General features: G+C 45.4%; 1 protein-coding gene across 3 annotated transcripts; it reads left to right on the top strand.

Moving 5' to 3' along the window:
* Positions 1-3,290: 3,290 nt before the first annotated feature.
* Cyp1b1 (cytochrome P450 family 1 subfamily B member 1) lies at positions 3,291-12,815 on the top strand. Of its 3 annotated transcripts, none has more exons than XM_034514096.2 (3): positions 3,291-4,417; positions 5,018-6,061; positions 9,098-12,815. In XM_034514096.2, the coding sequence occupies exons 2-3, from the start codon at positions 5,019-5,021 to the stop codon at positions 9,684-9,686; spliced, it is 1,632 nt and encodes a 543-aa protein (XP_034369987.1). In that variant the 5' UTR covers positions 3,291-4,417; position 5,018; the 3' UTR covers positions 9,687-12,815. The 3 variants fall into 3 exon arrangements, with proteins under 3 accessions (XP_034369987.1, XP_034369986.1, XP_034369985.1); XM_034514095.2 differs by having other exon boundaries at positions 3,291-4,643; XM_034514094.2 differs by lacking the exon at positions 3,291-4,417 and having other exon boundaries at positions 4,680-6,061.
* Positions 12,816-13,414: the final 599 nt, after the last annotated feature.

The raw sequence follows: 13,414 nt of genomic DNA, 5'->3' as shown, positions 1-13,414 counted from the left end.
TAAATTAACAAACAACGGGTCCTGAGGTCAGATGGAATGCTTCTTTCAGTTTAATGGTTCTCTTTGCTGTCTTCCAGGAAGGAGAAACTGATTCAATACAGTTGGAATATCGGGTTCTTAACGAACCTTCTCAAGTTCTAGCATATAGTGTACACTGTCTGATGCCTCCATGCCTCCCCTCGGAAACTTCCTTTGTCTCTGTATTTCTGATCCCCCTGCATAACAACTGCTTGATTACTACTTTCCCAATGTCAGGGTTGTTTAGAAATAAGCATTTCTTTTTCCTCATGCTCCTTTCTGTGAGCATGTTCGTATGTTTGGAATGGATTGGAGGGTCACACTGCTTACCTATAAGATCCACTTAGAGGTTAAAGGACAGAGCTGTCTTGGGTATTGGCTCTAGAGACAATGCATCTATTGCTGACTTGTAATAATGATAATAACATCATAGTAACAATGGATTTGTATTATTTAACTCAATGACAGTGGTGCTCAGGAGGCATGGAGTGGATTGTGGAGGCTCCTTGGCTTCCTGATATTTCACCCGTTTTTTTTCCTTCTAATAATAAAACAAGCCCTTAATTACAGTGTGAAACCCAATGCCAGTGTGGCCCATCAGAGTCCTTCTAGGACCTTGAAAGAGATGTTTTCTCTCAGGGCCTTCTAAAAAAAGCTGCCTGTGGCCACCTTCTGCAGCCCTGAAAGACTTAGAAGAACAAAGAGCAGTGGAAACAGAGATGAGGACAAGCCACAGTGCCTGGGTCATCCCATGCCGTGAGGTATTGCAGCTAGCCTTTGCCATGGGAGTGGAGTGGGTGCTTTCTTCTCTGTGTAGCTGAAACTGTGTCCTGGAGTCAGCACACTATGAGGCATTTTAAAACCCCCCCCCCCCTTTAAACCACTCCCCAGCTCAACTGGTCTTTTTGGAAGTTATTTTCAGGTAAGAAAAAAGAAAGACAGAAGGAAAGACTGATTCAAGTTTGAGATCTGGGAGGATGAAATGTCCCCTTCTGTATTGTTGACTGAGAAGAGATTTCTAGGCTGAGACCCACAAGTTGGTTGAGAAATTATGACTGTTATCCCAAAGCCTCAACTTGGATGCTTGGTCAAGAGAGAACAGAACCCCGTGTTTAGACAGATCAGAAATACATACTGGTGCTTGGGATTTATCTGAAGTCGTCTCCCCTCAACCCTCTCCCCCACTCATCCATTCCCCAGACAGGTTTTCTTTGTGTAACCCTCGGTGTCCTAGAACTTGCTCTGTAGATCAGACTCACAGAGATCCCCCTGCCTCTGCTTCCTGAGTGTTGGGATTAACGGTGTGTGATGCTGCTGCTGTTGCTGTCACCACCACCACCACCACCACCACCACCACCACCACCACCACCACCCCCTAGTTTATATGAAGTTTTTATTGAGGACTAAGCCCAGGTGTTCAGGCACTTTGTCATCTTTGATAAGAGCCTATCTCCCTGACACCATCTGTGCTACTGGTTCCTCTACTTTTTGAGGCATGTCCTAGAGCAGGAGCTGCAGCTAAGGGTAGCATTTGTTGTGGCAGGCAGCCATGCATATGATGCTCTAAAAGCTGCATAGCATTTGTTGGGCATGAGGTCATAGCCTTGCTTTACATCTTGTTTTATACAAAATGGCAGTTGACTTGGTTTGCAAGTAGCTTCTACCTACCTTCTCTAATCCTGGCAGAGATGCCGAGAGAGGCTCAGAATGTAACCCGGTAGGAGACTAGTACAGGTGGTAGTTCCAAATCACTAGCCAGGGTCCTGCTAGAGCTGAATACTAAAAGGTTGCCACAAACTTTCTTTGGAAGAGCTTCTTATGGTTTGCATGTGCCTCCCCAAAACGCATGTGTTGCCATTTTAATTTCTCTGGGTAGTGGTGGTACCTAGAGGGAGCTTCTTAGATACTGGGATACAATATATACAATACTGGGATACATACAAAGAATGTGATGTATTAATGGTTCTTCTGAGTAAGTTCTGCTCTAATGGCTATGGCCGCCCTTTGCTCTCTCCCTCCTCTCAGGAGTTGGTATCATGTTCTTGGAGAACTTTCCTGACTCTTGAACTACGATCCCACAGAAACCCATTGACCCTTTGATAAATGGATCAGTCTCCAGCATTTCATTATAACATGAGAAAAACAAACCAAGACAGCCATGTTGGACCAGTGGAGCTCTGAGAAACCAGTGGTAATTAGTAAACTAAGACACGCTTGCCCCACGCCATCACAGGTCTGAGTACTAGACCATGGTGTATATAAAATCTCATTGGGAATACGCTGCAAGTTACTGAAAAGACTTACAAAAAGGCATTTTCTTAGCAGGCCAGGCATTTTATTGAAAGATGTTAGACTCTCTTTCAGACACCTTCATTAAATTTCTTTATAATGTAATCAGTTATTTTAATGTCCACTGCGGGGCACCTTCCACTGGCCTCACTCCTGGCCAATTCAAGGGCAAAGAGGTGAGCATATTGTTTCTTTGCGAGTCTTATAATCCTCAGCCATGAAAACAAAAAGCAACAAATCCTTCCTGCTGATTCAAAACCTATTACACTTACGTGCACGTGGGTGAGTATGTGTGCTTTGGCATAGGCGTGGAGGTCAGAGGATTACTGTGCGCCTTGTGCCCTGTGGCATCTAGCTCAAGTGGTCAGGGTTGTTAGCAAGCGCTGTTAGCTGTTGAGCCTCTCTGGCCAGCTCGTACGAAAATTTTGTTTTGTTTTTGTTTGTTTGTCTTGCTTTGTTTAGCAAGAAAGACATCGTTGGGCCTCTTAAGGGTGCTTTTACTCTATATAAACCTATATAAGGAATTTGGAGTGGGACTTTGTGAGTTCAAATCTTGTCTCCACCTCTAAGAGAACACTGTGATTCGCATAATAGTCCCATAATCTCTCTGAATCTCTTTATTTGTAAATGAGACAATAACACAAGGTTGGGGGTGGGTTATCTGGAGATCACACCAATGGCCTGGAGCTACAATTCTTCCTTGATTAACTAAAAGCTTTCTCTTTCTTTCTTAGGTTGCCTTTTCCAGAGCCTGGCAGGAACCTTGTTCTCTCAGGTGTTTTGAAAGCCGGTATTCCTTGACCAGAACAGTTGCTTCCTAGGCCATTTGACATCCCTGGCTTTCTCTTTGAAGAAAGCGTCCCCCTTGGCTAGTTTGGGAAACAGGCTGAGTGAGTGGGGGTCGACAAGTTGGCTGCGACCGAGCATCCTCCGGGCAGGTCCTGCGGGAGCAGCTGTGCGTGCGCAGCCGAGGGTGGCGGCGGCAGGCACCCCGCCCTTGGCCGCCGCCTCGGCGTGTCAGGTGTCGTGAGAAGCGCGGGAGGGGCGGCCGCGAGCAGCGCCCAGGGAGATGACTGGAGCCGACTTCCCAGAAGCGGAGCACGCAAGGCACAGCTCCGCACGCAAGGGGGAGGCGACAGCAGAAACTTTTCAACCCAACCGTTTGCTGGCTTACAGAGTTGCCTCCTCCTCCCACTCACCGCCCCTGTCTCGGGTCTGGCGCTCCAGGACTGCCTCCAGCGCCCAAGCTTGGATCACTGCCTGGGGCGACCTGAGCTGACACGCGTGTCCAGCAGGTGGCAGAGTTCCGGTGGTTTCATCGCGGGAAGGCTTGCCTTCTGAGAGCTTTGTGTGCAGAAGGACGGGTGCACGCGTTGGGGTGGGAGAACTTTCAAGGTTTCCAGATCTCAGAGGTAGAAAGAGATCTGTACACACAAAGGGCCACGGCTGTAGGGCCAAATGCTTTGCAAAACCTTAAGATAAAGATAAATGCAAGGCAAATCAAGCTGCACTGTTCTTAAAATGGCAAGTTTCTTTTCCTGGCTCGGTGCCTAAGGATCATGAGCAAGGCACCAAACTCGAGTCACCTGGAGAAGGAGGGCGTAGCGCTTTGCTCCAGCGGAGGCGTAGGAAATTCTGTCCCAAGTTCGGTTCTGGGGAAAGCGTGGGGGTCTTGACTGGGGGATGACTGACGACAAGCCGTTATCGCCAAAGGAAAACTTTACAAGGCGGTTCCTAATAAAGCTGCCAGCTATTGTTCCAGGACGGTCCCAGCCCGCGGCGCGGACTTCCCACTGGACCACCCTGGGTCACCCTGAGCACGGACATGAGATCCAAGTCCCAGATCTGTGGACTTTCGCAGTGCGTCCCGCCCCTCACGCCCCACCTCCTAAAGCCCCCGCTTCCTCCAGTCTCTACCCAGTCCTTAAAACCCCCCTAGTAGATGGATGGCGCATCGCCTCTGGGGTGCGATGCAGACACCTCAGAGACGCCAGCTTGAAAGCCGCTGGCGGGTTGGGATTTAACTCCACTTTATCTAAACTCCCAACCCCCATCCGTCTCAACCGCAACTCCAACTCCGTGAGAAAGTCCTGACTTTGCGGAGCCCCAGGTGCAAATTTGAGACACTTTTTTTTTTTTTTCCTGTCCTCCATCCTAATCTAAGTTTAGGTTGTGACTGAGCCAAGAGTGGGTGCTAAAGCAGCGGGCCTCAGGTGTCTAGGCTTCCAGGTCCCTGGGGACTCTCAGGCTGAAGCCTCGCAGAGTCTGGGCATAGGCTCCAGAGCTTCTCCCAGACCCCTGTGCTCTACACCGCGGGAAACCACGCTTCATCGCAGGTCAGTCTGTCCGCGGAGCCACCTTCCCCAGGCCTCTTCAGAGCAGTTCTTGAAGGTCAGGGGTGGGGTATTAGGTACTTTAAAAGAAACCTGCCTCTGTCTGCCACCCACCGGCATTGTGTAGGAATTCTGGGAACCGTTAGGCAGCTGGGGATTTGGAAGGTGGTATGTCTCTGCTGGAGGCTGGGTTAGGTAGGGAATGTAGTTTTAAGCATCTTGCTCAGAAAGCCAGCCTTCACCTGAGTTATGCAACGCCTTCTCTTTACTCAACCTCAACCTGTAGCCCCACGCAGTGGCAGAGACGCGGGGCTGAAGGGGGCACTCTTCTTTTCCTTTGCACACCTGAGTTTTACGTTTTGCCTTTGTGTCCCCAGCATGGCCACCGGCCTTAGTGCAGACAGTCCACAGCAGCCGAGCTCGCTGTCTACCCAGCAGACCACTCTTCTGCTACTCCTTTCCGTCCTGGCCACTGTGCACTTAGGACAGTGGCTGCTGCGACAGTGGCGACGGAAACCGTGGTCCTCGCCCCCAGGTCCCTTTCCTTGGCCACTGATCGGAAACGCAGCGGCTGTTGGTCAGGCATCGCACTTGTACTTCGCTCGCCTTGCAAGGCGCTATGGCGACGTTTTCCAGATCCGTCTGGGCAGCTGTCCCGTGGTGGTGCTGAATGGCGAGAGTGCCATCCACCAGGCCCTGGTGCAGCAGGGCGGCATCTTCGCGGACCGGCCGCCCTTCGCCTCTTTCCGTGTGGTGTCTGGTGGCCGCAGTCTGGCTTTCGGCCACTACTCTGAGCGCTGGAAGGCGCAGAGACGCGCGGCCTATAGTACGATGCGTGCCTTCTCCACGCGCCACCCGCGCAGCCGCGGTCTCCTCGAGGGCCACGCGCTGGCAGAGGCTCGAGAGTTGGTGGCAGTGCTGGTGCGGCGCTGCGCGGGCGGCGTCTTCCTGGATCCGACGCAGCCGATCATTGTGGCTGTGGCCAATGTCATGAGCGCTGTGTGCTTCGGCTGTCGGTACAACCACGACGACGCGGAGTTCCTGGACCTGCTCAGCCACAATGAGGAGTTCGGGCGCACGGTGGGCGCCGGCAGCCTGGTGGACGTGCTGCCCTGGCTGCAGCTCTTTCCCAACCCAGTGCGCACCACCTTCCGCAAGTTCGAGCAGCTCAACCGCAACTTCAGCAACTTTGTCCTGGACAAGTTCCTGAGGCACCGTGAAAGCCTGGTGCCCGGGGCTGCTCCTCGAGACATGATGGACGCCTTCATCCTCTCTGCCGAAAAGAAGGCATCCGGGGGCCCTGGCGACGACCCCTCCGGGCTGGACTTGGAGGATGTGCCTGCCACTATTACGGACATCTTCGGAGCCAGCCAGGACACCCTTTCCACCGCGTTGCAGTGGCTGCTCATCCTCTTTACCAGGTAAAGCCTCCAGGAGGGATGGGTCGGTCCTGGTTTTCCTCTTTTGAAAAAAGGAGTGCGGCTAAAAGGTCACTAGCTGGGCTCAGGGTTTGAGGTTTCGCCCTCCCCTCCCCCGCAACCCTCCATTCCTTGAAACTGAGATTTCAGGTAAGATAAGGCGGGTCCAACTGGGCAGGCCTAGATGCGCTCCCCCTCCAAGAGCTGCCAGGACTTACCAGCGTCTCTGATGTTATGCCCCACTCCTTATCTCCCCTTTCCCCCGTGACAGGGAACAAATTTATGAAGCTCCTTCCCCTACAAACAAACAAACAAACAAACAAACAAAGAGTTTTACCGTGCAGGCAGATCAGCTTTGATCCTTCCGTGACTCAATAGAAGCAAAACTGGACCGGTTCCAAGGTTAAGGGAGGAGCCGTAAAAACTAAACACAGCGGGTACCAGGGAGGCTGTGACCTCAGGCCCTACTTCCAGCTTCCCGCAGGGCTTTGTGACTAGGCTAAGGAAACCGGCAGAGATCTGTTCACAGAGGACTACCTAAGAATAAGGTTTAGCCCGAGGCGGTTGCACCCCACAGAAAGCAGGAGGAATCACTTCTGTTGTGTATCAGCTTCTAGAGAGGAGTCTTGGTGCTTGCTGTTGGGAGTCCTGATTGATCTCCGGGCCAGTAAGCAGACCTCTACAGTGCTCATTGCAAGGCTGCAAGGAAGGATTAAGCACCGCCCCACCTCCTCCCCGTATTCGGGTAGTCTAAGCAAATGAATCCTTTATGGGAATTTGCAGATTATCTATTATTTACCTGAAATTCATATTCACCCTGTATTTTATCTAGAAGCACTACTTCTTTTTTTTTAAGAGTCTAAGGCAGCGGTTCTCAACCGATGGGTCGCTCGACCTCTGCCGCCTGAAACCATTGGAAAACACAGATACATTACGATTCATAACAGTAGCAAAGTTACAGTTTTGAAGTAGCAACGGAAATAATGTTATGGTTGGGGGTCACCAAAACACGAGGGTTTCAGCGTTAGGAAGTGAGAACCACTGCCCTAAAGGATGCTGAAGATGTGCTCGCCTCTGAATTTGGCACACTGGGTCCTTTTCCTATTTGAATTCACATACTTCGTATTTCTTTAGATCCACTTTCACGTTTTAAAAAGTATATTCAAAATAACTTTTCAATATTAAAGTCAAATCGTGGAAACATATATTGGGACTATTGGGATGAGGGGGTAGAGGAGGCAGGAATTCTCATAAAGGGCATTGAACTCAAGATCAGGTTAGGTCTTCCTAGAGAGTGATGTCAGGTCTTTCACATCCCAAGATAAGCAAGTACTCTTTAAAAAAAATTTTTTTTTTAATTGAACTGTACAAGTTGTTCTCCATGTGTTCCAAAGAAATAAAACAATTTCAGGGTCATTTTTTTTTAATGAAATAAAGGTGACATTATTTTTTGAAAAGGTGATATAACCAGAGTGAGCAAATTATGATGCCTGTTTAAATATAAACTTTATGGATGCAGCCACAGCTGGTACACTGTACATAGTGCCTGCTTTCACACTCCGGGACAAGCTGCAGCAGTTGAGGGACAGTCTGCCCTGTAAGGTCCAAAATGCTTATGATTTGGCCCTCAGTGGAAAATAGTGGGAAGTTCTGTTAAGCAGTTTTTAAACCACCCATTGTTTCACAATTTAAAATTTCCAGTGGTTGTAATTATTCTTTCCCACCTAGCCCTGCCCTTTTTTTTGAGCCTTCTACCTATTGTGGTGGACACTTCTCATCTTCTAACATTGATTTCAGTATGTATTCTCTTTTAAATATTTTTATCTATTTTTATGCACCTGGATGTTTTGCCTGGGTGTGTATTTCTGTGTACCAGGTGCATGCCTGGTGCCTGCAGAGGCCAGAAGAAGGTGTTTCCTTGGGGATTAGAGTTACAGACTTCAGTGAGCTATCATGTGAGGGCTGGAAATCAATCTCAGATACTCTGCAAGAACAACTGGTGCCCTTAACCACTGAGGTATCTCTCCAGCCCAAGTTTTAGCGATTTTGATGACTACATAATATCTTGTTCTAGTTATATGCATAGATACAATCAGGTTCAAGTTTTAACATTAATTAATGGTTTTGGCTGCATTTGTAAGTTTTGAATATTGCTAAGATTGTACATTATTATTCCTGTTAAGCTATTTTCTGAAAATGGGCTTCAAGGCATAAAATATTGGGTTTAAAAATGTGAGGCCAAGGGATTGCCTTTATAGAGTTTGCTGTGAGGAAAGATTTTGAGTTCCAGAAGAATTGTCCCCATTCCTGGCAAGAACACCTATAATTGGGTACCCCATCTGACAAGCGAGGGCTCTGCTTTGTGAGTTTAGGAAATGTGGAGCATTGTCAGTCAGGAGACCAATAATACTTTATAAAACAGGAGCAAGAAATTGTCTGAGGATATGAGGGAAGAAAAATAATTTATTTTCAGGGTAGCATTTTAACTTTTGTGGGCCCAGAGTCTTTTTGGCTTTGTAGACTCCTCTATAAAACATCGAAAATATATTTTATAACTACACTGGTATAAAATGAACATGTTAAAATGTGTATGTGAGCATCTAGCTGTAAGGCCATTTGTTTAGGTCTGTAGATTTTAAAAGATAGACAAATATTTTCCTGGGAGTCTAAAATGTATACTTTTGTGCATTTTTAAACTATTAAAAACTGGAAAGTTTTATTTTCTCACAATGGCAAATAAATTCTAGGCCACAAGAGGCTTATTACAGAAAAACATACAAAAATTATTGTTTAACTTGTAATACTGAACGAGAGAAATTAGTAACCTGTTTTAGATTTTCTTTCAGAAATTGTAATTCAATCACAGACTAGATACTTTGTGGAATTAAAATAGAAGTGCAGTGTGGAAAGATGCCTCGCAAGGGGAAAGATGAACTGATTTTGTTTCTCTCTGTGTGTCTCTGTCTCTCTCTCTCTCTCTCCCCTTCCCTCCCTCCCTCCCCTTCTGTCCCTCCTTCTTTCATACTAAAATCAAAACAGGTACCCGGATGTGCAGGCCCGCGTGCAGGCCGAGTTGGACCAGGTTGTAGGGAGAGACCGCCTGCCCTGCATGAGTGACCAGCCCAACCTGCCATATGTCATGGCTTTTCTTTATGAATCAATGCGATTCTCCAGCTTTTTGCCTGTCACCATTCCTCATGCCACCACCGCCAACGCCTTTGTTTTAGGCTACTACATCCCCAAGAATACCGTGGTTTTTGTCAACCAATGGTCTGTGAATCATGACCCAGCGAAGTGGCCTAATCCAGAGGACTTTGATCCAGCCCGCTTCCTGGACAAGGATGGCTTCATTAACAAGGCACTAGCCAGCAGTGTGATGATATTTTCAGTGGGCAAACGGCGGTGCATTGGCGAGGAGCTGTCTAAGATGCTTCTGTTTCTCTTCATCTCCATCCTCGCTCATCAGTGCAATTTCAGGGCTAACCAAAATGAGCCCTCAAACATGAGTTTCAGTTACGGCCTGACCATTAAGCCCAAGTCGTTTAAAATCCATGTGTCTCTCAGAGAGTCCATGGCGCTCCTTGATAGTGCTGTTCAAAAGCTGCAGGCTGAGGAAACTTGCCAGTGAGAGGCTGGAGGCAGCTGAAATGTTCGAAGAAAACCCATTTCATTAGCCAGGGAGAAAAATACATAATCCCTCCCTCCAGCTTCATTTTGGCCTCAGTTCTCAAAAGTGGATGGAAACCAAGCGGCCTGAAGGTGAGGCATGCTTACCAATTTACGGCTCCTCACGGGCCTGTGCTGGAGTTCTTGGAAGTATTTTGGAATTGAAGAGTAAAGGGCCCAAGGAATTTGGGTCCTGTTTCTTTTCTCTTTTTTTCCAATTAAACACATGTACACATATCCACATGTGTGCACAACTATCTAACAAAGTATTTCAGTAACTCTTTTTGGGTAGAGAGGGAACTTCTATGTGCAGAAACTGCACATAGAAAACTGTGGTAAGGAAATTGTGGTAAGGCTTAGGATATACTCAAGATTAAAAGACAAGTCATTTCAGTGTAAAATATAAAGACCAGAAATTCTCCTACCAAGAGACAACTTGCTTAGAGAAATGCTTCAACTGCTTTGTGGCCCTGGATGAGGCTTCCTTTCTGCCTGTAGATGTGTCCCCCGCTTTAGAATGGACTATAAAGTCAGTTGCTTCCCCAAGAAAAAGGAGAAAAAGATTTGCCAGTCTAGCTTAAGTTTTCAGTGTTGGGACTGTAATAAACCGGTTGCAGTAATAAGTCTGATAAACTAAAATAAATAAATAAATAAATAAATAAATAAATAAATAAATGCCTCATGTCACCAAATAGAATTCAATGCATATAACATTTTACATGATTATTCATAAACATCATATGAATATTAACTATTCGATCAGGAAAACACTTGAATAATATATTTCTTACGTCATATTGCAAATCAAAAAGTATAATTCATCAGGTGAATGAAATTTCCCAAATTCAGGAAAGGAGCCGGACTAAACCAATCTGTTTTGAAATCAGGGAACCAAGTAACAGAAAGATCTTTTCTTATTTATAGTTCATACAAGGGACAGATCTCAAAACTAAACCAGCAAAATATGTTCTGATCTGGTAATTGTAGTTACCACACAAATGCTTCTTTTGGAATTAACCCCAGTAATATGTCAAGATTCCAAACTCTTGGCTTGCTTCGATTTTAAATTACTTTAAAATCTATCTTGATTATTTCCCTTATCCCATCCACAGAAGGTGAGACACCTAACCTTTGCCTGAGGACAAATGCTAAATGCAAAAATAAATAGATAAATAAATAAATAAATAAATACAGGCCATGAATGTTCTGGGTGTTAATATTAGAGGCCACGTGTTAGGAAACTCAGTACAACTGGTAATTGGTAGTTTCTTTTTATGTGTTATTACTACTGTTGTTGTAGCTGTTTTTTAAGTTGAGTATTAAGGCCTGTGTGTGTGTGTGTGTTTTAAGTCAGAATCTGAAGATTGTCTTGGGAGGTTTCTTAGCAACTGCTTCTTGAGACAGCAGAGATGGCTAACACCAGCTCTTATTTGGGAAGGCACACTATGAGCAGCTACTTCCTGGGGGGGCTGAGGGAGGAGAAGTATATGTATTTGGATTCTGTAAACCAACTGAAAGCCCTTTAAGAAGAAGGGTTGCATGAGTGGAAAAGTGGGGACAGGGCCCGTGGGGGTTTCCCATCTCTGTTTTCATTGCAATTAGATGGAACAAAAGAAGCCCACAGCACTCAGATTGCTTACTGTTGGCTCTGTTTCATTAGGCTTCTTGGGATTTTTGTATCAAAATTACAAAGGAAGGAGTGTATGATGCTCTTTGTGTGCAGAGGCCAGAAGCTGTAAGACAGAGAAAGCAAGAGCAAAAGAGAGATGTCTAAATGGTCCCCATTCACTCCAAATGAATTTCCTGAACTATAAAATTTGAGGCATGAATGTTTAGAAAAAAAGGAGTTTTGAGTGGCAGGCCTTACCTTCAAAGTATCTCTTAAGAGTGGCTGGAGCCCTGGCCCGAGTCCTCTCTCTCCCCCATCCACGTCTATTTTGTGGTTGAAAATTGAATTATTAAAAATCTAATGTAATCCTTATTTAAATTTCTCACGTCAGGTCCTCTTGAATGTGAAATGCAGGTTGTGTCAGTATTTTAAAGGCCTTAATTTCAACTACAAAAATTAACTCTATGCAATAATTTTTAATTTTTTAAGGCATTTTAAAAGCATGCACCTCAGTAAGGCTGGGGCAGTGATGTGAGCTTCCATGGCCTCTTTACTATGAGAAATTTATAATAGTGAAAGTCTTCATGTACCAATCTGGACTCCTCATTAAGCCAACCAGACCCAGATGTTTTATGAATGTAGGGGTCATTTTCATCTGATGTTTTCAGCAAAGAGGAAAGTAGGGGGGTTACTTTGTTTAACATATTTAGAACCTAGTGAACGGAAAGAGGATACAAACCAGAAAAGAGTAATAATTGTCATATTTGGAAGCTCTAATACATTACTGGCTTAGTCAGAAAGCCTGCTTTGGTTTCTGCTACGGAGGGAACTTCTTTTGGTGGTCACCATGTTCATCAGAGAATCCACCTCAGGTCAGGGCAGCAAAAGTATGTTTTTTATTAAGTGCCTCATTTGTAAAGCTTGGACTTTGTTAGAACATTGTTCCCCCCCCCCAAAAAAAAACCCCCAAAATAGATGCCTCAGGTGTGTTTTATGGATTAATCAAAAGAGTTCATCCCCAGAACTTAGCCTTTACCTGTGAAATCTTAGCACACTCTTATGTATCCCCACCAGGGCTGTGCTTGATTCAATAGATCACCGCGTATGTATCCCCACCAGGGCTGTGCTTGATTCAATAGATCACCGCGTATGTATCCCCACCAGGGCTGTGCTTGATCCAATAGATCACCCGTATGCTAGTTAGTGTGCTTTTAGCTGTGGCACAATTGTATGATGAAAGGTGTATGTTACCAGGTGATTATAACCCAGCAAGAACGCCCTATTTAGCTGCTTCTTCTGTTTTATACTTTGTCATATATGTTCTTAATATGTATATAGCTGATACAGTGCACACAGATCCTCCGCACACAGGATGAGCTAACATGTAGCCTCTACCTTTTGATCTACCAAAATTTTAAAATGTTCTGTCTTCATTATCTATCATGAAACACTGATACCTAAAAATAAAATCCACTGTCATAATTCTATGAAATTTCTTTTTGTGTTACAGGAAGTACGGTCTAATTGGTTATTTATTTTTACTATTATATGCCTTGCAGTGAAACACCGTGGTATATGGTTCTATCAGCCCCTACATGTGTAAATTCAGCTTTCATACCACTCTGTAGTATGCATCTGCCTTCAACATTGCTGTATATAAGTGCATTACTCTCCACTATTGAAAAAGAAAACATGCATTACAATCACTTTCTTCGATCATCTCATATTTTAGCCTGTTTTCTCTTTTATTTTTTCTAGTTTATTAATTTGATAGTTTTTTCAGCAACCAGGTGTTTGGTTTTGGGGTTTTGTTTTTGTTTTTGTTTTTTTCCAAATCCACGGTCTTTACATTATTAAACTTATAAAGACCGACAAAGAGTTAAACCTGTAATTGTGAAAGATTGGATTGAGTTCTTAACATGCTGACCTAACGTTTCTGCTCCATCTGAAAAATACAGGCTACATTCACTTCCACCAGCAGCGAGCTGACCCTTTCTTTGAGCATGCAAATTCATTTATCTTTAGGATTTGTGCACCTTGATTAGGAAGAGTAGCTGGTGCCCAGTAAAATAGCCCAGATG

The sequence above is a fragment of the Arvicanthis niloticus genome, chromosome 11 (assembly GCF_011762505.2).
Source record: "Arvicanthis niloticus isolate mArvNil1 chromosome 11, mArvNil1.pat.X, whole genome shotgun sequence".
NCBI classification, from domain to species: domain Eukaryota; kingdom Metazoa; phylum Chordata; class Mammalia; order Rodentia; family Muridae; genus Arvicanthis; species Arvicanthis niloticus.
Note: the sequence above shows the minus strand (reverse complement) of the source record. Positions and strands in the feature narration are given on the sequence as shown.